Source organism: Tyto alba, unplaced genomic scaffold (genome assembly GCF_018691265.1).
Source record: "Tyto alba isolate M040663 unplaced genomic scaffold, T.alba_DEE_v4.0 Super-Scaffold_7, whole genome shotgun sequence".
In the NCBI taxonomy this organism is placed as follows: domain Eukaryota; kingdom Metazoa; phylum Chordata; class Aves; order Strigiformes; family Tytonidae; genus Tyto; species Tyto alba.
The window spans coordinates 35,102,729-35,123,112 of record NW_024881328.1 but is presented as its reverse complement, the minus strand read 5'-3'; the positions used below and the strand labels follow the sequence as shown (position 1 = coordinate 35,123,112).

General features: G+C 38.4%; 2 protein-coding genes across 9 annotated transcripts in view; one reads left to right on the top strand and one right to left on the bottom strand.

Moving 5' to 3' along the window:
- HIBCH (3-hydroxyisobutyryl-CoA hydrolase) overlaps window positions 1-14,834 on the bottom strand; it is a 49,465-nt gene extending 34,631 nt beyond the window's left edge. The window contains exons 1-6 of one of the 2 annotated variants that reach the window (XM_032995252.2): window positions 14,490-14,834; window positions 13,072-13,114; window positions 12,155-12,295; window positions 10,753-10,837; window positions 9,788-9,868; window positions 7,630-7,682 (exon numbers count right to left, since the gene is read on the bottom strand). In XM_032995252.2, coding sequence (XP_032851143.2) covers window positions 7,630-7,682; window positions 9,788-9,868; window positions 10,753-10,837; window positions 12,155-12,295; window positions 13,072-13,114; window positions 14,490-14,695 — 609 coding nt within the window. In that variant the 5' untranslated portion in view covers window positions 14,696-14,834. Of the gene's footprint in view, window positions 1-7,629; window positions 7,683-9,787; window positions 9,869-10,752; window positions 10,838-12,154; window positions 12,296-13,071; window positions 13,115-14,070; window positions 14,150-14,489 lie in introns of those variants that run through there. The other variant, XM_032995253.2, reaches the window with a different exon arrangement.
- The window catches only part of MFSD6 (major facilitator superfamily domain containing 6), a 48,603-nt gene continuing 42,387 nt past the window's right edge, over window positions 14,169-20,384 (top strand). For 6 of the 7 annotated variants that reach the window (XM_032995240.2, XM_032995239.2, XM_032995243.2 and 3 more), the window contains exon 1: window positions 14,448-14,560. The gene's annotated coding sequence lies outside the window, so the exon portion shown is untranslated. Of the gene's footprint in view, window positions 14,408-14,447; window positions 14,561-20,384 lie in introns of those variants that run through there. The other variant, XM_032995244.2, reaches the window with a different exon arrangement.

Below are 20,384 nucleotides of genomic sequence, written 5' to 3'. Positions count from 1 at the left end.
ACTGATGAGCAAATCCTGTTAAAGTCTAAATTCAGATGTTTGTAACTATATTGGTAGAACCCTCATGGTACCTGTAGCAAGCCTCAAACAACACTGTTCAAGAAAAGATATTAATTTAGCTGTTGGAAAGTGTTCATTGTAAATTATATTTCTAGTCTCAGTAAACTCTCTTAAACTTGTACTCTATATCTAATCCCTCATTTTCTTTGATGAATGTGGTCCAGATCTGTCAGAGCACTCATATACAGGCAATATGTTACATAAGGTAACATACAGACATGCTAATAAATAACTAATATATCAAGTAATCAAAATACTCTCTGAACAACTTCCCCTTGATAACATTTCAATTTAAGTAGTTCAGAAAAAATGCAACATGCAGCTGATATTTTGAATATTGAATTGGAAAACTTTTAGATGTTTTTTCTATTGAAATTAGAAAAAAACATTACAGCTTAAAACATGCAAACAGTGCAAAGTGTAAAAATACTCCTGAAAATTGACTTCACCTCTCCTTGTAAGAAATTTCTTTAAGAACTCGCCTTCTTTTCACATAATTTTATAAATAGGAAACTATTTTCAAAAACTGTTGATTGATTTCACTCTCACTTGCAGTTAATCTAGTATTTTTAACGTCAGGCATTTGCTTTCATCTACTGAAGAACTTTGCTACCAAGAAAAATTAAACATCTGATGTAAATCTCTATCAAGACTTTCCCCATAGGTCTCAGAACATTATTACAAAGAGTTAAGACTGGAAATATACAAAGCATTACTGAACAAACTTTTATAATTATAAAACCTTTCTGGAATGTTATGAGGTAAATTTTCACAAGAATGCCAGGCTAAAATTGAAATAAACCACGGCAAGCTCCCTCCAGAAAATTATTATTTAAACTTTTGACAAGTCTTTATTGATTAAAGCAGAGTGCAAGCTTAAAACAGAGAACCATTCTACTTTTTCCTGAAGAGAGCTAAAATGCCATCCTTCCTCAAAAGTCAAATTCTTCTTAAAAACTTACTAAGACACATTGACTTTACATGATGCAACAGAGAGTAATTACAGAGGAAAGATGCAAACTTCAACTAAGCAAATTTTTGCCTTAAAGATCTACATATTGGGTCCTGAGATCTGATTTACAAGGAAAGTCAGATTCCTTTAACAATGCCAGCCTCTGGAATCTTTTGCTGAAAATGAAGTGGCACTAACATGAAAAGGAAGTAAAGCTAAATATTAGGTAGTTCACTCTTCTACTGCAACATAAAAAGACACAGTAATTCTGAATCTGCAGTCTAGAAGGGAAGCATGGTTAGATGCACAATAGAAGGAATATTTCCAAAGCATAGAGTAGGTTCAGGAATTTGGATGCATCTGTTTCTCTGGAAACCCTAAATAACCCCCTGATTGAAATGATGTTGTCACTCAGTAAACAGCATTCTGAAAAAGCTTCATGTTTTGAACTGCGATGTTTCTGATGCTTCTCCATACACAGCATAGTTTCATAAACAAACTGTGAAACTTCACTGTGAAATGGAGGGCACAGTCATCTGAAAGTATGAAAGAGTTATCGGCAGTTTGCAATCACTGAGAGGGCACCCTAGCTGAGGTCCTACAGAAGCCAATCACTAATTACATTTTATCTGGTATTTTCATTATCTGCTTGGATGATGAAATAACAAGGATTTCTATAATTTATAGATTACTTTTGAGGAAGGCAAACACTTTGCAGGGCAAGATCAGAATTCAAAACCATCTCATTTTGGAGATCAGATAGAAACTAATAAAATGGAGGGAACTACACTTAAGAAAGCAAAACCAAATGCAAAGATTACAAGTATGTTTTCTATGGAACAAATGGGGTTTATAGCAATCATGAAAACTTTTTGCTGTTGCAAAAAGAACTACCTAAGGTATTATGCTACAGCAGAGTCTCTGTTAGCAGGCACCAGAGGGCTGCAGCATAACCACTCAGCAGAGATTCAATACCCCTGGGAAGCCTAATCAGCTTGATGTAGTGGAGCTGTAAAAGGCAATGCCAGCTGATATGGCACTCAGGTTTTTTGAAGGAGAGAATAAGTACTTGGGTTATTTTCTTTGTGGCCTTTGAGGAAAAGAGTAGCTCCACAAGATAGACTCTTTGACAAACAAGTTCTGTTCAAGGAAGAAGATTTAAAAATTGGTAAAAGGTAAGCAATAAAGAAATGTACTGTAATGGAAGTTTATGTTATTCAAGGAGGAGAGAGGTAAGAGTAATAGCTTTAAGAATGACTGAAAGTGGTAGCCTCCTAGCTCCTGATGCTTTGAGAAGCTGCTATTTACCATGGGCTGTTTGTGACAGAGTATCTCTGTAATATATGGAGGATAATTATTCTGCTCTACTTGGTGCTGATGAATCCTCCAGCTGAAATATTGTCTGGTCTCTGGTAATGAACTGCACAGTACACAAATTGAAGAGATTCCAGAGGATTGCAAGAAGACCCAGAGACTTAATCTATAGTAAATGCTGAATAACTATCCTTATCCCTATTAAAGATAAATGGCTAGGAGCAAGGAATGCAAGTATCTCAAAATGTTCTTAGAGAGCTGTGCCTAAGACAGGAATATATTGATCGCACATACTAAAGACTTAAGTTGAACCCTAGGGAGGAAGTCTTAACTTGAAAGACTAAGCACTTAGGTGGGGTATCTAGAAAAAACAGCATTCCTGCTGTTGGAAAGTTCTGAACGCATTAGATGAAATCTGCTAAGCAATCATCTAGCTATATTTAGCTCTGCTTCCAGTGCAAAAGAATATTCCTGAGGCTCCTCTCAGCTCTATACTTCTGTATAGTCTAAAGCTTAATGTATTTGACATCAGAACTTGAGTGACTAACACAGTATCCAACAGTTCTTTAAAAAATTCTACTCTAACAGTCACCTTAAAGATACTTTATGTAAGTAACTTAAACATAGACTCTCAGTTTAGGTAAAAGACCTTGCCTAAAAAAACTGGACTGCTAAGTGTGTTGACGAAACTAATGGAAAGCCACTCATGAACCCAAAGACCCAATTAACAGGTTGTCTTCTCATACTCCCAGTCTGTGTACCTGAGGTTCTTCTCTACTCAGGAGAGAATAAAGTAGTGAGTACTGTGTACTGCTTTTGATCTCACAAACTGGGCCCTGGAATCTGAGAGAGTCAGGGGGTGGAAGTAAGGTTGGGTGACTTTTATCTCTTCAAATTGAGAGCTGTGTTGAAGTTCCGACTTCCTATTACTCTTCCTAAACCTGAAGTTTAGAAAATAAGATTCTCAGAATAACTCAAAGCACAGGGCTTTGCAAAGGATCTAAAAGAGCTGGCAACTCTACCAAACTCCATTTCTGTACTGAAAATGTTGCATATTACCATATAAGTTAAAATCTACTTGCCTCACAGGAAGATGTTTTCTCATCCTAAAACTCAAAGCACTAGTTGTTAAAGCAAGAAGTGTAACATAATTGTATAACCTTTATAAACCTGTAACTTGATAAAATAAACTTTGCAAATATTCTGTGTAAGAGGTCAAACTAAAGGATTAAATCTTATATATAATCGTCTAAAGCCAAGGATTCCTATGTTTGAGCAACAGTCTCTACTCGCCAATAAAAAAATAAATATTTTGGGGCCTACTTTGGCCTTATTAATAATTAAACACATAGGCCTACCATCTAATATTACTGAATGCTTAAAACAGCAGCAAACTTCTGTTCACAAAGCACAATAAAAAACTGTGAAACTGATTCCCACAGGCCTTTCTGAAGACCAAGCCTACTTAATGACAAAAAATACTAGATGAATAGAGAGGTGAGTGTGGTTACTGATGGTTATTTAGCACTGTGGTTCTGAAATAAAGGCTAGCTCAGGAAGCAGCTAAATCATGCATGTTCCAGAATATGATACTACGGAAGAGGGTACTTTGTACACACTGTCGCATCTTCCTCCCTAAACTAAAAGCAGTGGCCTTTCTTCCTCAAAGTTACGTACTTCTGCTTTGGCAATATGCCACTAAAGTTTTAAGTATGCTTTAAAGTTAGTCCAGTGACCTGGACCACATTAATTACTTTCCAAAGCCTACACCCCTCAAATTTGGGTTTGGTTTTGTTTTTTTTTTTTTTTTTTGTCAAATATTTCACTTAAATTTTAAGCCAAATCATCCAAAAGCCACCCCTCAAATCCATCTAGCGTACTCTATTTGGCTCTGAGACAGGTTTAAAATAAACTTTATTAATCCTTTTTGTCTGAGAGAGAGAGAGAGTATCTGACACAATACATTTTATGCCAAAGCCCTATTTAAAACCACAGAGTTAGACTCAGCTTATAAAGCACACTTCTATTCATCTCCAAGGAACTTGGGAAAAGATTAAGCCTTTTCTGGAACCAAAAAGCCCAAGCTTAGAACTTCATTTACAGACAATACTATTTAAAAAAAAAAAAAAAAAAGGTATGTTTAAATACTGTGCATTTCTTGTTTACTGCTCAGGTATTTCATTTCAATGAAGTAAAAATTTATGGATGGAAGTCAACTACAATAATTTGAATAGTAGTTGTTAGCAACATGAGAGTACATGCTCAGTGTTCCCTTCAACAGTATATGCCCTTTAGAAGTGATATTTATAACTATTCCACTATTTTTTAGTAAAATGCAGTCATCTTTGTTTCACCAAACATACTTGTCACTTGAACTGACTGCTCTGAATAAGCACAAAAAGATGAAAAGATACATTTATATTGAATATCAATTTTTCATGAACTACGAGTGTATACAAGGTGGTGCAGAAAACAAGCTCCGCAGCCCCATCTTCTGGCTAATTAATCTCTCAAAAAAGCTTCCTAGCAGCTTCTTGTAGCCAACAATGCTGAAGCAGAACTAGTTCATTCTTTTGATACAATTCCAACTTTTACCACGACAAATCTGTATCTGTGCTTCAGTAGCAACTTTTACTACCTAAGTGCATAACTGAGTTTCTAATACACTTGTGAGATTTCTAATGTATTTTAAGTTAGAGCAACAGAGCACTTCATGTGCATAGTGCTGCTTTTCTGAGCAAGCTTGAGTTTGACCTGCTTGCGTTTGCATTCATAGATAAATGGTCTATAGTGAAATTGAGGTGTCCCTTGATTTTTAAGACCAAGCTAAAGCAACTTGCTTCTAAAGCCAAGGGCTTAAAAGTAAGTTTGTTTTTTCAAAAGGCATTTACTGTAGTTTGTAAGGGATAAATGTTTCTAGCTCCCATTGTCTTGTAGGAACTAAAGCAGTCAGACCTTGAGCATATGAAATATGACCTGATTGTGTTAAAAACATAGAATCTAGCATCTGAGTGATTTAAAACAAAGCCTTTAATTATAGCATGAATAGAGTAACTCCTTCGTATGAATGCAGTTCTAGTGAATAATTACAGCAGGACAAATTACTTCCACACAGTGAGCAGAACAAGATAACAGTATGACCATAACAAGGGCTGTTCTAGAGGTTTAAATCTATAAAATCCCACTGCAGTGAACCTATTTGTACCACAACAGAGAACAGCTGCTGCAAGCCTGAAGTTTGGTTAAGGTCAATTGTGATGAGGCCCCCAGTGCTGAAAATGGTGGGAGAAGAGGGTGAGGGAAAGATGGAAGTTAATGCACTTTTCCTATGTAAGCATTGGTCCCTGCAGAGAAACCAAAAAAAAATCCGTTAGACAGGGGAGGTGGTTGAAAGGAAAAGCATCGAATACAACTCAAAACTAACACAAAACACATATACAAAAATTAGTCAGTGTTGAGGAATTACTGTCACTGACCTCCCTTGTTTAAATTATCAGTAGATACTTCCATGTACTGCCAATGGGGAGTGGGGTGGGGGAATGTGTTGATAAAAACATGCACTCCTGTAGGAAGGACATTATCTCAGAGTAACTACAGCTGCATTAACAAGCACAAATTAAATAGCACTCACCATTAAAAAAAAAAAAAAAAGTTTAAAAGTAATACGGACTTTAAGACCTACCTGCTTCTTCCCTTAAGTTAGGCTGCATACTCGATCAATCAAAATCTAGTCCCCTACTCCAAAATAAAGAGAACTGCTACTAATATCATCACTGAGGATAAACAAACAAGTTGTCATTCAAACTCTACTGGCAGTTAAACTCTGTCAAGGTCTCACTGAAATTTGGGTATCCAACTAAGGTTTCAGATTAACTGCTGTCTTTTAAAAGCTCTTTAAAAGAAAAAGAACTAATAATACAGGAACTATGATCTTTTCAGTCCAAACACTTTCCTTTCAAAGGAAAAAATTCTATTCCTGCTTAGGCCACAATCATAATGAGCAATCTATAGGACCTCTAAAAAGCTACTGGCTGTTGGGCAGTTTTGCTCTTTCATAGCTACCCATGCTATTATTCAAAACATCATAAAATAAATGGACTTCCTGTCTCTTATCCACAAATCTTCAGGTCTCTTATGTTCAATAAAAAGCTTTTTCTGCAAGAACAGCTACAAGATTAGTCCCTTTTATGCTGGAAACAATTTATGTATACTAGATTGGGAGAAAAAAATGGTTATCTAGCTGAGATTTTTGGGGCTTAGTAGCAGAGAAGAAAAGGAAAAGAAAGCTATCATGTTTAGATCACAAGCTGAAAAGACTACAACCAAAAGAGACAAAATTGTGTAAGGAAAGATGGAAAGGGAAGAGTAGTGACAGGTGATGGATCATGTACTGTTACACCTCTTGCATCCTGTCTTTGACAAACTTAATTTAAATAGACTGTACACTCGTATCATACTGACGTGCAAGAAAACAATATAAATCTAAGTGACAATATGGCAGATGGACTTCACTGTCAAATTCATTGTTCAAAATAACTTGATTACTGTGTTCTGCTCCCTGCTATGGTGCAAATATATCCAACAGATGTCAAAGTGAAGAGAACAGTATTTTACCATGTAGGAAAGCATGGTATTGCTCTTTTAACTACCTGCTTATGGTGTTTAGAGCCAACAATTGCTGAAACAATTATTAGCACTGAGTATAACTAGCAATATGATGGAGACTTCTCCATGTGCTTTAGTAATAAGGTGCAGCCTTGGAGGGGTAGGGGGAATCCAGATCTTATCAACTCATGTTTTAGGTGTACTGCAGATGTGAGAAAGTACATTTCCAGATTATTTGTTGGAAAAATACAGAACTCATGAATGTCTGTTAAATACAGCTTGGAATTATATTTTTCGAAGTTTTCAAAGAATTGTCCTTCAATTATATTTTTATGTAGTCCTATTTTCAATATACTTTGACTGGAAAATTCTTCTCAGCTCTTGTATGATCTACAAACTCACACTTCAGTATTCTGAAAACTTTTCTGAGGGGTGTTTCCTACAGTGACAGGATTCTGCTCTTTTTTATCAACTGCCAGATCATCAGAGAGAACAGTTGCCCTGGCTATCAAAGAACAGCAGAAGCACTAGAAGAGCAGCAATCTATACTGACAAGCAAGAGACAAAGGTTCAGATTACGATGCTTGTTCTTGAATTGTTTGAAATGCCACATGTATACTTCATTCAACTCAAGTACAGAATATTACATTACTTTAAAACAAATTATATCAGATATCACACCAAGGTACTTAACTTACCCCTCCCATTGTAATGCCATCGATAAGTGCCACATATGGCTTCTTGCAAGTGCCTGTAAGAAATGTAAAAAAAATATTTTCCTTTTTTTCTAAAGAGTGGACCCATGACTAACTGTATACATGACACGTTTCCCCATGTCTTGCTTCAGTGAGAGCAACAGAAAATAAATGGTAAATTAAACAAAAAATACCAATTTATAATGAAGGCACTTGATATAATTCTTAAGCAATGAAAAGAAACACCAGTTACTGACTTACTCCATTCTGAGTGTTGCAAGAGAGTATTATACAACCATCAAATGTCAGATTGTTTGCTGTGTGAGTACCTGGCAATTTAGCCACATCTGGCTATTATAAATAGCTTTGTAGAATGTTTGTACACAAGCTTACATTTTGCTCCATCTCACAGCCTGGATTACCAGCCCAGAGTGTGTACCAGCACTCCAGTACTTTACTACAAAGCCAGATGCATTGGTGGGTTTCAGCCAAAATGTGACCGTAAACTACTGCTACGCAAACATGTTCTGTCTTGCCAGCTCTGTTGCGTGTTACAACCCTGAATGTGGCGCAGGCTGGTTGAGATGGTAATATTCTAAAGTACCACAGTTTTGTCCATTTTATCTGTTGGGGCCTTTAGGAGGCATAAAACTGAAGACCTGATGCTTTCAATTGCCATTCATTAAAAGATTCTGAAGTTGACAGTGAATGAAACCACTGCCTCATGTTCAGTGTTTTCAGGTCAGACTTAAAAGTTCAGTCAGATTGCTGATGTTGGTATTCACTGCATCCATGTTGCTAGCTTTTCTGTAGCCACTATAGATCCTTGTGTAAAAAAATAATCTTTTTAAAAGGCAGTTCAGTCCTTCAAATGAGTAATCAGAAAATGTAACAGAATTGCATTTTTAACTTTGTTCTCACATGAACATATGAACTAATGCATGGGCTCTAGATGGTAGTCTTTGAACTAAATTTCTATGGAAGCATGCCTTTCCAATGGCAAATCCTGTGAAAGCAGCTCCCCTATGTATTTTTAAGTTGTAAGATATAAATAAATCTTTTTGGCAGAAATCTCAGTCTTAAAGGAATATAATCATACCACAGTTATCAAAAATCTAGGTTTTGTAATTACATGCATTATAGACACAGACTACCCTAATACTTTAAAAAAAAAAAAAGGCATCCAAACTTTTAAACTATGTACCCTTGAAGTAGTTGAATAGGCTGCAATAGTTGTTTGGAAGAGACCTATGACTACCTAGTCCAACTGCCATGGTAATACTAGTTTTTCACAAGTACGTGAAACTTTAAACTATTTTTCTCTATGACACCAAGAAAGGTACATGATAAACATGCTAAAACTGGAAACCGTGAAACGAAGTAAAAATAACTTTTCAGAAATTACTGTTATTCTAATAACTCTGGTCTTCTGTGAATTTAAATTGATAGGTAACATGCTCACTTCTCTTCCTGTAGTGACTAACACTGGATACAACGTTTAAAAACTCAAACTGTGTTCAATTAAAGTATGTTTGGAGAAGTTTCTGCTCACTGAAATATTCAATTCTTGACTTTTAGCCTAAAGAATTAATATCCTTCCTTAATGTCCTTTATTCCAGTGAACTTTACCCAGTATCTTTACTGTCATTTTAAGACCACGTAATCCTACGTTCTCTGCAATAAACTAAGGCAGTTAACTCATAGCTTGAATACTCATTTATGCAGTTTATTTAAATGGGCAGCTTTAACATAATTTGATCATCTGCTTTCTGACTATCAATGGTTTTCCACTCATCTATTTTTAACTCTGGTCTTCTCTGAAGTAGATCAGTGATATTTAGTGAAAAAACACACTGTCTGCATCTCAGACTTAATTCATGCACAACACAAATATAACTACCCAGAACAATGGGATGGGATAAGCTAGCTATCATAAGAGTTTAAAAAAAAAAAAAACAACAACAAATTCTGCATGCAAGGTATAAAAATTACATATGTTACACTACTGGTATTGAACTTGGTAAAAAAAAAAAACCACCAACAATTACTACTTCTATTATGTTATCAATCTTTTATAGATTAGCAAAGAGAGAAAGTGAATCTCCATTCAAAGCCACTATTATGAAAACTGTAGCGCTACAGAATTTGCTATTAAACATACCAATGGCATTGTTCAGGATATATTCTTCTCTGAAGAAATCTTGTGTCATTCTACCTCCAACTTTTCCTGCATCTGCAATGGCTTAAGAGAAATAAATATTCTAAAGATAACTGTAAGTTTAACAGAAACTACAAGTAGAAAAATTAATATCCCATGATAACAGTTCTTTTCCTACAGCAAACAGTAACTTAATTCTGCTTTATTTTATTTGATAAAATTTGCTCAAACTTAAATATGAACACAAAGTTTCAAATTTGAGTCAATTCTATGATGCTGGAGACTGTCACATACTTGCGAGAGTGCAGTCCATTTTCTGTGCTACCCCTCCTAATGTCTGGTAGTCTTGTTTGTGATATTTTGTATCAACATATAGAACAGTCACTTAAAACTGATTATACTGAAGACTGAATACTAAAAATGAGAAGTCAGTTAGAGCAGCACATAATTTAACAATAACCTATATGCTTGTATACCTAAAATTTAAAACTGTTAACTTTCACAGGTTTGGAGATTTCCTACAGTTCATACTTACAAAACAATCATGGGTCTATTGATCACCACTGTCAGCTCTGTATCTAGCCACCTCAAACATCAGACAAAAATTATCCAATAGTAACAGAGCTACCTATTAAGACCCTTCAAATTACTTGTAAAGAAACTGTCAGTAATGAAAATCTGGGAAGGTAGAGACAAGAACCTTCTCTTCCCAGGAACTGACTGGCTGCTATTACTAGTTATTAATAAAACCGCAATTTTTACTCTTTCATACAATGTTCCAACAGCTGTCTCCTGACAAATAACTTAAATAGCATCTGCACACCAAGGTGTCTTAAGAAATCAGCACAACTAATCTTATTGTTGTGAGGCAAGCCTCTATTTACCTGAGTCACAGTAAATAAAGGAAATCAGTGCAAAGTAGTTACTGGGAAAGATATGTCAAATGTTTAAGTGACTACAGTCCTTACCTTTGATGTCACCCCCAGCACAAAAAGCTTTTCCTCCAGTTCCCTTTATAATTATTAGAAAAGTTTCAGGATCTTGCTCCCAAGCCTAAAAAGAAGTATGTGTGTCCACATAAGATTAAAATCTGTGCAAAAAATGCTCTCTCTGTATACTGTCTATAGTTTTTATTTTACTTTTTCAGAAAGCAAATCAAATCATACTTAAACTAATGCAGAGATCTCAATCTGAAGAAAGGTAGCACTCTCTAAAACAGTATGGGAACACAATGTTGGGGCAGAAAGCTGGGAATGTGGAAGATACAATAGCAATGTTTTAGGACAAATCACTAAAGCTGTGTAAACCTAAAATGCATGGCAAGCACTTAAATTGTTGATGGATTTTGACAAAATGACTGCAGTCGATGTTAATCAGTTTGTGCACAGATGTTTTACTAGGTACAAAGACCATGGGGCAATGTGGGTGTGTGTATCTGAATTAGATACACTGGTACAAGATTTCAGCAGTGGTGCAAATGTATTGAGAAAAAAAATGCCTTTTGCAGGCTTTCCCATTCCCTCCTTAAACTATGCTTATATATCCCTTATTCAAGTAAGTGTACCCAGATAAAAGAGAGACAAAACATTTCTGTATACCAGCAACTGTACTTAAAATTATGCCACCTTATAAGGTTGTGCTTCAAATAAAGCCTAGTACTCAGCACTACAGAGTAAGTATTTTTTTTTGAATGGTCTTCAAAGAATGCATAAATTTGCAACACAACCACCTACCAAAATAGCAAAAGGCAGACAACTATCCAACAAATACTGGTTTCTAATAAGTTTGACTTTGTGCATGTGACAAATATTATTAAAGTAAAAAGGACTATAAGCATGCTTAAAATTTCACATTACTTCACTACCTTGTAGAAACAGTGCCTGTAAATCCATAAAGCTGTTCTTTAAGGAATGACTCTAACAGCACCTTGCTTCTTAATGGCTTGTATCTTTTATTTAAGCCACACAGCCTTCCCACAAAACATGCACCCAAACAAGAGGCAACACCACCCGATAGCCTGGAATTCATATATGCCAACTGACCAGGTGTGTGTTGCAAAAAGGAATATATAAATGCTGAGCACTCCTTGCCTTTAATTCAGTTCTGGCTTTAATATGAGTGTCTCTTTATCTATCCAGATGCTAAATTTAACTTTGTCTGACAGCTTGTTCCTTTGACGTGTTTTCTCCTCTTTCTAGCTTGCCTGAAACTGTCTGTTCTTTCCCATCCTACAAATCTGAGCCCATTGGCCAATGCACTCACACAGACTTTCATTCTTGAAATCAGTACACTAAGAAATGTTAGACTGAATTTTAAAATTCGTTTTGGATAATGTATGTATAGTGCATGGGTAGAAGCGAAGTTACTAACCTTTATTTGTGGATAAATTTGTTGGATCATAGAAAAGGTTAGTGCATTGAGAGCCTTGGGTCTATTCAAAGTTATTATTCCTGCACTTCCCCTCTTTTCCAAAAGCACTTCAGCTGTTGAATTTGTATGTTTAGACATCTTCTGTACATGCAAAAACAAATAGATAAAGCAAATGTCATCAGTTAGATACCTTGAGTAACACACAAGAGTGTTTATGGAAACATTCTCAAAACTCACTCTTTAAGATCATAAAACATGCATTTTGGAAAAGGATGCAATGGCTTTCCCACTGTACTCCAAGATTTATTTACATTTCCTAAACAGTTCTTTTGAAACCACTTTATCTTTGAGTCCTTCAGAGTAATAAACCTCAGACAAGCTTTTGAGCCACACACTCTTTGATAATGACATTTGAGTTCATATTAAAAAAAAAAAAAAAAAGCCACACAATAAAACACAAAACCATGGTTCCTTAAGACTGACATTCTGAAAATACCTGCCACAATTATAACAATGACAGCTCTGTGTGTCCCTACTGGCAGTTTGACACTGCAAACCCAAATGTACACATTGTTTTGACTGTAAGTAACTTGTAACAGCGGAGAACACATCACTGAAGTATTGTAATAATTGATTTCAAACACACAGTTAAATAATATTTAAGTTGTATACAGAAGCTAACATATAAACTCACTACAAAAGTAGGTAAGATCAACATAATTAAGCTTTAATTTACATTAGAATAGAAAGTTGTAATGAAGTGCTCAAAGACCTGAGCAGTGTTATGCCTGAGCAATAAATGATGGCATTCAGAACCACTGTGAGCAGATACATTAGAAGCTGCACGTGCTGCCTGTCTCAGGGGACTTAAGAGGCCTAAAAGCTTCTAACTCAGTCAAAAAAGATGCTTTTCTTACCAAGTGTTGCAATATTACTTGCAGTCTGTTGAATGGCTTCAGTCTGAAAAAGAAGTATTAAAAAGATAGCTCAAACCATAAACCAGCTACACAATCCCCAAATATGTGACTGCCGAGTTAAGCAAAGCTTTGTCAGAAAGACTTCTGAACACAGTTGTTTTACACTCTCATTTTTAAAATCAAATAAATTACAGCACAATTTCGATATCAAAAGAGTTGGATACTGCTTCACTAGTAAATAGATAGCAGATACCAATGCCAACTACTAATGTTTTTGATGTGTTCAATTTCAAGTTAGGAGGACCTGGAAATAAGAAGACAAAGAGACTGGGGATATGTTTGATCCTTAGCAGTGTGTGCCTATTTTAAAGATATTTACCTGCTGCACATTTAAATACTAGCATTTAATAAATAAATAAATAAATAAATAAAGGCCTTGTCAAATAAATTGTGCATTTCCAAAGCTTCCATTACAACAAACCTGCCCTCGTGTCTTTATGTGCATAAACATTTACATAAGGTTTATGTGACAGCTTGAGCAAGGCTCATGCTTCCGTTGTTGACAGGAGATACCCGTCCCGGGGCATTTTGTGAACACGCTACTCAACTTAAGTAATGAGGCTGTTATTTATTAACTGTCACTGTACTCTACTGAGGAAGACAGTTAACAATGGCATTTGATGGGCATCAGACACCTGGCTTGCATCAACGCTAACGAGCAACTGTCCCTTTCAGCTACTTAAGGGCACAAAACACAGGCAATTAATAAGTTACAGGCTAACGTCCCGGCGTTCTAAGTGCATGCTCGTCTTAGAATGTGAAAATTAACCTAGGCCTAAATTATCTTTTACACCGGTTTCGGGGGGTTACAACCCCCGGCACGAGAGGCCTGCCAAGCCCACGGCTGCGCGCGGCCGGCCCGGCGCCATTTAAAGCCCCTCGGCGGGGCGGCAGAAGCCCCGCCGCCCCTCAGCGCGGCCACCGCCGCCTCCCCGTTACCTGGGCTGCGGCCTCAGCACCCGGGCCGCCATGGCGGCAGCCGGCGCGATCGATCGCCGTCATCGGGGTAAGCGGCAGGACGGCCGGGAGGGGCGGGGCGCATGCGCCGGGCCGCGCTCCCTTTCCCCTCAGCCCGCCCCGGGGAACCGGGCAAGGCCGGGGAGTCGCCGCTGCCGGGCCCCTCGCTCCCGGGCGGCCGCTCGCCCGCCTCCGGGCTCCCCCCCCGTCCCCGCTCGCCCTCATGGGCGTGGGCGGAGGGGCCGGCGGAGGCTGGCCGCCTGCTCCCCCTTCCCCGAGCAGCCCTTTTTCCAGTTAATGTCGCGACTAACAACGGCAGGTCAGCCGGGCGAGGGCATGGGGTTTGGCAGCAAGGCTGCCCCGGCCCCTTGCTGGGTAGTTGGGTGAAGGGTTTTCCTTACCTTGGCAGGAGTTGGGTCGAAACGGTGCCGCTCCTCATTCGGGATTCGGCCGGGAGGCGTGAGGGCTTGAGGTGAGGCTGCTCCCTCTTCCGTGAGGCAAACAAAACCCCGTGTAGCAGTAACGTAAACCGTGGTAGTGCACAAGGTGGAGAAAGCCACGTTGCCAGACTACCTTCAGAGCTCAACTCTGTGGACTGAAACTGCATTTTGATGATGTATTGTTTTCAGCTTCAAAACCGGTTTATTAATTTCTGACCTCCCAGTTTCTCCTCATCCTTCACACCTCCAGTCACACCTGTGCTGCCCTCTTTTTAGCTACTGACACACTGATTAGTGAGCTGGGATTAAGGAGCTGTAACATCCCACCAAAAACTGGTTATCCTACTAGGTAAATACAGGGATTAAGTAGCTAATGTGGTTACTGTCCCAGCAGTAGCTAGAGACAAAACTGTGAGCTCAAATACTGCAGGATTTCTGTGTAAATGGACTCAGAAATTGCAACCAGGAAAACTGTCATTCTTTAAAAAACAGAAGATTACAGCATTTGAGAGTTTATGGACATGGACATCAAACTAGGAGTCCATAATACTAAATTCACTTTTATTTCAGTAACTACGTCAGATGTGATTTTTTTAGGCTGACATACCAGCAGGAGACTGATACTGCAAAGTGTGATGAACTGCAGAGTAAATGATGACACAGTGCTTCAGATAGAAATGTAGCTTCATCATCTCTCAGTGTTAAAAGTTGTTAACACTGGCTGTCTTAATTCACATTTGTATTTAAAAAAAAAAAAAAAATCCTAAAATCTTGTAGCAAAATTATTTTGCTGAAACAAAAAAATCCCAGCTCTTGGAAGCACTTCTAGAGAAGTCCCCAGAGGGCAACCTTGCTCTTCATTTCAAGCAGTGATTCAGACCCTGCTTATAGCAGCATCATCTGTATTGGCATTTCCGTTGCAGTAACTCAGGGTATATTAAATTGGGTTGTAAAAATCTTAATCAAACTAAAGAGGCACAAAAAAGACACAGAACATTTCTGTATAATGCAGTCTGCTTTTATTCTTGTACACTGCGAACAAAACAGAACAGGACATGAGGTGCTTTTGCAGGCATTGGGAGACTGCCTACTGTGAACTAATTAATTGAATTAATTAGGCAATCCAGACTATTTGAGTTCTTACCTACAAATTATATAATCACCAAAGATGCAGCCTATTAGTGTCATCTTGAGTATATATAGCCCTTTATGCTGTTTTACAGCAAGTACCATGCAGTTAAATCTAAACCATTCTAAATGACACCAAATTATCACAGTTGCCAAATCTGAACCCTTACTTAGATTTATATTTAAAAAATTATTTTTGAGGATGAGATAACTGCATCTCTTATCTAGGTATAACCAAATTATGAACAGTTCAACAAGCAGATAACATTTTTGTACTTAGTATCCTGTATCTGAAAGTCTGTACATTTCACAGGCAAATATGAATAGAACCTTTCTGTAGGATAATCTTTTTGATAGTGGTGGTGTGAAAATTAAGAAATCAGTGTGTAGAAGCTAACCTTGGGTAAGAGCAGGTGAAGGCTGTTTGAAACCTCTGGAAATCTCGTAATAAATTCCACCTGCACATGATGTACATGGGCAAGGCTGTGATCAGGACAGTATTACATAGGATGTCTATTTCTAGAGTCCAAAATAGAAGTCAGTGGTCTGATTCATCTTTTACTTATGGTGATCTTAATCTATTCCCCCCAGTTTTGGTATAAATAATGGTATAGACACTTTCTTTGTTGTCTTCCAGCTGTATGTCTGCTTTAGAACTAGTGAGGCCTGCTTATTTGTAAACAATGAAGTAACAGCAAGCATTGTCTTGTGACAGCGACTGATTTCTTTCCACCATGCTGACACCTGAATTTATGTTTAATGCTTTCTTTAAATTCTTTCATTTTTTTTTTTTTATTTGATTTCAAGAAGAAGAGGTGGTGGCAGAAGAGCCATCTTCCTTGAGCCTAGTGTTATTCTTCATTTTAAAACGTGTTGGTGATGGCTTGAATTTACCTATAGATTTTTCTAGGGGTAGTGGGGTGGTAGGTGTTAGAAAATTGCAGTTTTCTCACAGACAGACATTTAGTGACTGCAAGCCAGTCCAGAAAGTAACTCAGGTATCATCCTGTATTTTAATAGTTGTCATGCACACCCCATTTCTTGTGGAGTGCCAATATCAAAGTGAGAGTGTTTTCTAAAAAGTAAGTAAAAGACTTCTACGAGTAGAAACAGGAAAAAGAGTGAAAATAATGGAGTTGCATGAGAATAAGCAGAGTGAGATGACCTTTAACCTGGGAGTTTATCAATGATGCTACTGTTAGCAGAGAGGGCTGCAGGAGACTGGATGTACTAGGGGTGAGCAGCACCCCTAGTAACCATGCCAGGAGCTCAGGGAATCTGAGTGCAATAGCCAGAAGGATAGGCAGGTTGTAATTCCTCTCCTTGGAGAAATTTCCTGGCAGTGTGTTCTGCAGGTTTGGAAAGAGAAAACAAATTGCAGACTGTAGGAGGACTTTAGAGCTAAGCAGATGTTTTCGGGTTTTGTTTCTGGGTTTTTTTGGTTTCTTTTCCAGAAAAACATGTAACTTCAGGATGTGGGAGCTCTTGCTCCCAAGAAGGAATCCAAGAGCAGCTCAGCTACGCTCTGTATGCCACCTATATACCCCTAATTAATCATTAATTTGTATCTCTCGCTTGCCTCTGTGGGCTCCCAGTATAGTCCACCAAGTCCAGATAATAAATGGTACAAGTACTTCATCATGTCCCATGCTCCTGCATTCAGGCTTGCTGTAAATTTAATATTTACTGGTCTAACAACTGGCATCTAATTTCTCTATGTGTGGGTAGTAAGTGCATCCTTACAGTGTATGAAGGTAAGGAAAAATGAGTCTGTGAAGGCTTGAGGAATAGAATGGGAAAACTTCCAGTTCATCCCTGCTAACTGGTTATTACTGTACTGACAAGCAGTCATCAAACTGTTTTTTCACAGTCCAGTCTCAGCTGACCATACTCTAGAACACCTCCACAGATGACACAGGTTCAAGTTTCCTTGGACCAATGTGGGCACCTAATACTAAAGGCTCAGTTCGGCAGTGGAGAGTCTTCCATTGATGTCAGTGAGAGTAGAAGTAGACTTAAGTGGAAAACTAATCTGTTTCTCTACTTGCTAACAATAGGCTAGCCCAGGGAAGGACTGAAACACAGGAAACGCATATGTAATATGGAGAAGCAAATTTCTGCTTTTGTCAGTAATGTGAGTAATCCCATGGGAACAGAGTGCCTTCCCCAGGGCTTTTGGTCAGAGATGTTTTAGATAATGTGTCCATATAACATCTGATGTCATACATTTGGGATGAGGGCACAGCTAATGCATGCAGTAGTGAATTTCTCCTGCAACAAGAAATTGTGTGAGAGGGGAAGAAAAAAAAACTTTTTTTTTTTCACCAGTTAATTTGCATTTTATCAGCGGGGAAATATAAGTGTTTGGAAAAGGATGAAAGCAAATCCGTAATGAAACTGTGTGAGTGTAGTAGTTTCCATTTTCTTTTGGCCTCAGAGGGCACTGGGGAAAGCGTGGGGGTGGCTGGGTGGTGCTGCAGACGCCGCCGTGTCGCCGAGGCCGGGTGAGAGCCTCCAAGCAAGGTCCATCCACCAGTGGGTTCCTCCCCTCCCACCGCCCCGGCTCAGACATACCACTGGTGCTGCATCCACCCTGCCAGTATCCCCTAGGTTAGACAGGACCCTGGGCAAACACCCTCCTACATCTTTCTTCCCTGCTGCCACAAGCAATCTGTCACTCCTCCCCCCAAACCACCCTCCACCTACGTACAAAACCATAACTGTAAGGAACACCCTCTTCCCTTCCCTCCCCACGGGTCTGTGCTTCTTCGTGAGTGAAAAATGCAATCTTCCTTAGAGATCTGGTCACCCCCGAATTTGGCTTTGAGACCCGAGCTGTTTGATACCTTTTAGGACCACAGCTTGGAAAGCTCTGCTTGCAGATCTATTGTGTTAGCTTTTCATTTGCATATAATTGCACATGTGCAGGTGGGAAGGGGCTATTTGCTTCCCACTTGCTTTGATATGCCTCCCTTCCTAAGAGGACCGCTTCCTTCTCTCCCTGCTCTCAGCCTCCCACGCATCCAGCAATGAGAAATGCTGTAGAAAACTGACCAGCTACCAACCCGCCCACCTGAGGAGGAGGAGCACTAGCAGCAGCAGCACATTTCTCTCTCTCTCAGCTTTTTAAACACAGTTAAAAAGAGCTGTAGTGTGGGTGGAAATAGCTGTAGGGAGTGTGTGTGGGAATGGGGCCAGAAGAAAGTAAATTTCTCTTCGTAGGACAGTTAACTTCTAGTGGACCAAAAAAAATCCCCAGGGTTATCTTACTGCTGAGGGTGTCTTTGAGTGTATAATTAGTTCTTAAGGTTGAGATTCCCAGGTCTGGAAAGAATTAAACTGAGTTTCTTTTTCCCTGGTAGTGCAAGTGGTGGTGCAGTGGCAGCCAGCACTCCTCGCTCAGGGAAGCTTGCCTGCAAGACTTCAGGAGTCTGCTTAGCAAATGATATTTGTATTGCATCCCGTTGTGTCATCATGTCTCTTGTTCTGCTCACAATGTATGTGCTTGATTCTGCAAGAGTCGGAGCTGCCTGTATGTAGGAAGATAAAAAAGCATGTGGTTTTCACACAGTGTAGGTCTATATTTCAAAATACCATCCTTGGACCTCTTGAAATAGCACTATCCCAGAATATCAGTTAATTCAAGATTTACTCTAAATTTGTGCTTCTATAAGAAATTATATTTAAGCGTATTTATGTTAACGGGATGTTATTTGAGGTGCTTTGCTTGTATTACATGAAAATAGCAGTGAAACTAGTATAAGAAAACAGAACTTGTAAGACTAGTGGTATAGAGTGCAAAGTGGTACTGCTATTTCTTAAGAAATCTTTCTGATAGACTCCAAGAACCAAGGGTACAGAACAGCTTTCAGGTTCTGACTTGGATTGACTTAGCTATCTGGAATACAGGTTTTACAATCTGTAATCCTAATCAAATTTGTCCTAGCTCGAGTTAGTTACATGCATCCTTGTCAATCCAAAATTCTAGCCATGTATTTATTTTGACTAGATTTCTCACCAGCATCAGACTTTCCATATATATTACTGATGCAGAGTCTCTTACTGGGATGTAGTCTGTAATGGTTCAAAGAGATGCACTAACAGCCAATTAATGAAATTTGACTCTCAAAGTATAGGAGATTTTTTAAAAAGACTGCACAGGGCATGTAATTTTCTCTTAGTGAGTAGAAACACCATGCTTTATATTTGGTTTTAGCCCTGTGAGTAACTTTCTTCATGGAAAAGGAGTGCACACCAGAGTGTGAAATCCTGTCACAAGGCAACTTACGTTCCAGTCAAGACATAGCAGTTTGCCAGACCCATTTCACAGACCGAGACTGCACAGATACAATGCAGTAGGGAACTGGGCTCACTGACTTGAGTGCTTCCCCTGCTGCCAGCATGTCTCCTGTAGCTCTGGAGATTTTGCCCTAGAGCAGAAATGAAAAATGCAGGCATAATTCCTTACACTGATCAGCTCAGAAACAAAGGGAGTTATGAATAAGCCTAATTAACACATCTGCATGTGACACAACATAACGATCAGCTGATGGATTTATGTTAGCAAGAGCTAGAGCAGTATCAATGGAGATGTAACCTTAAAGGAACTAATTATCCTGATGTTATAAAAGTCTTATTTCTGAATGGTGATTAGTATTTTAAATATATCCTTATAACCTTCCACTGAATCTTACTTAACTCATAATTATAATCTACTGGAATTACATA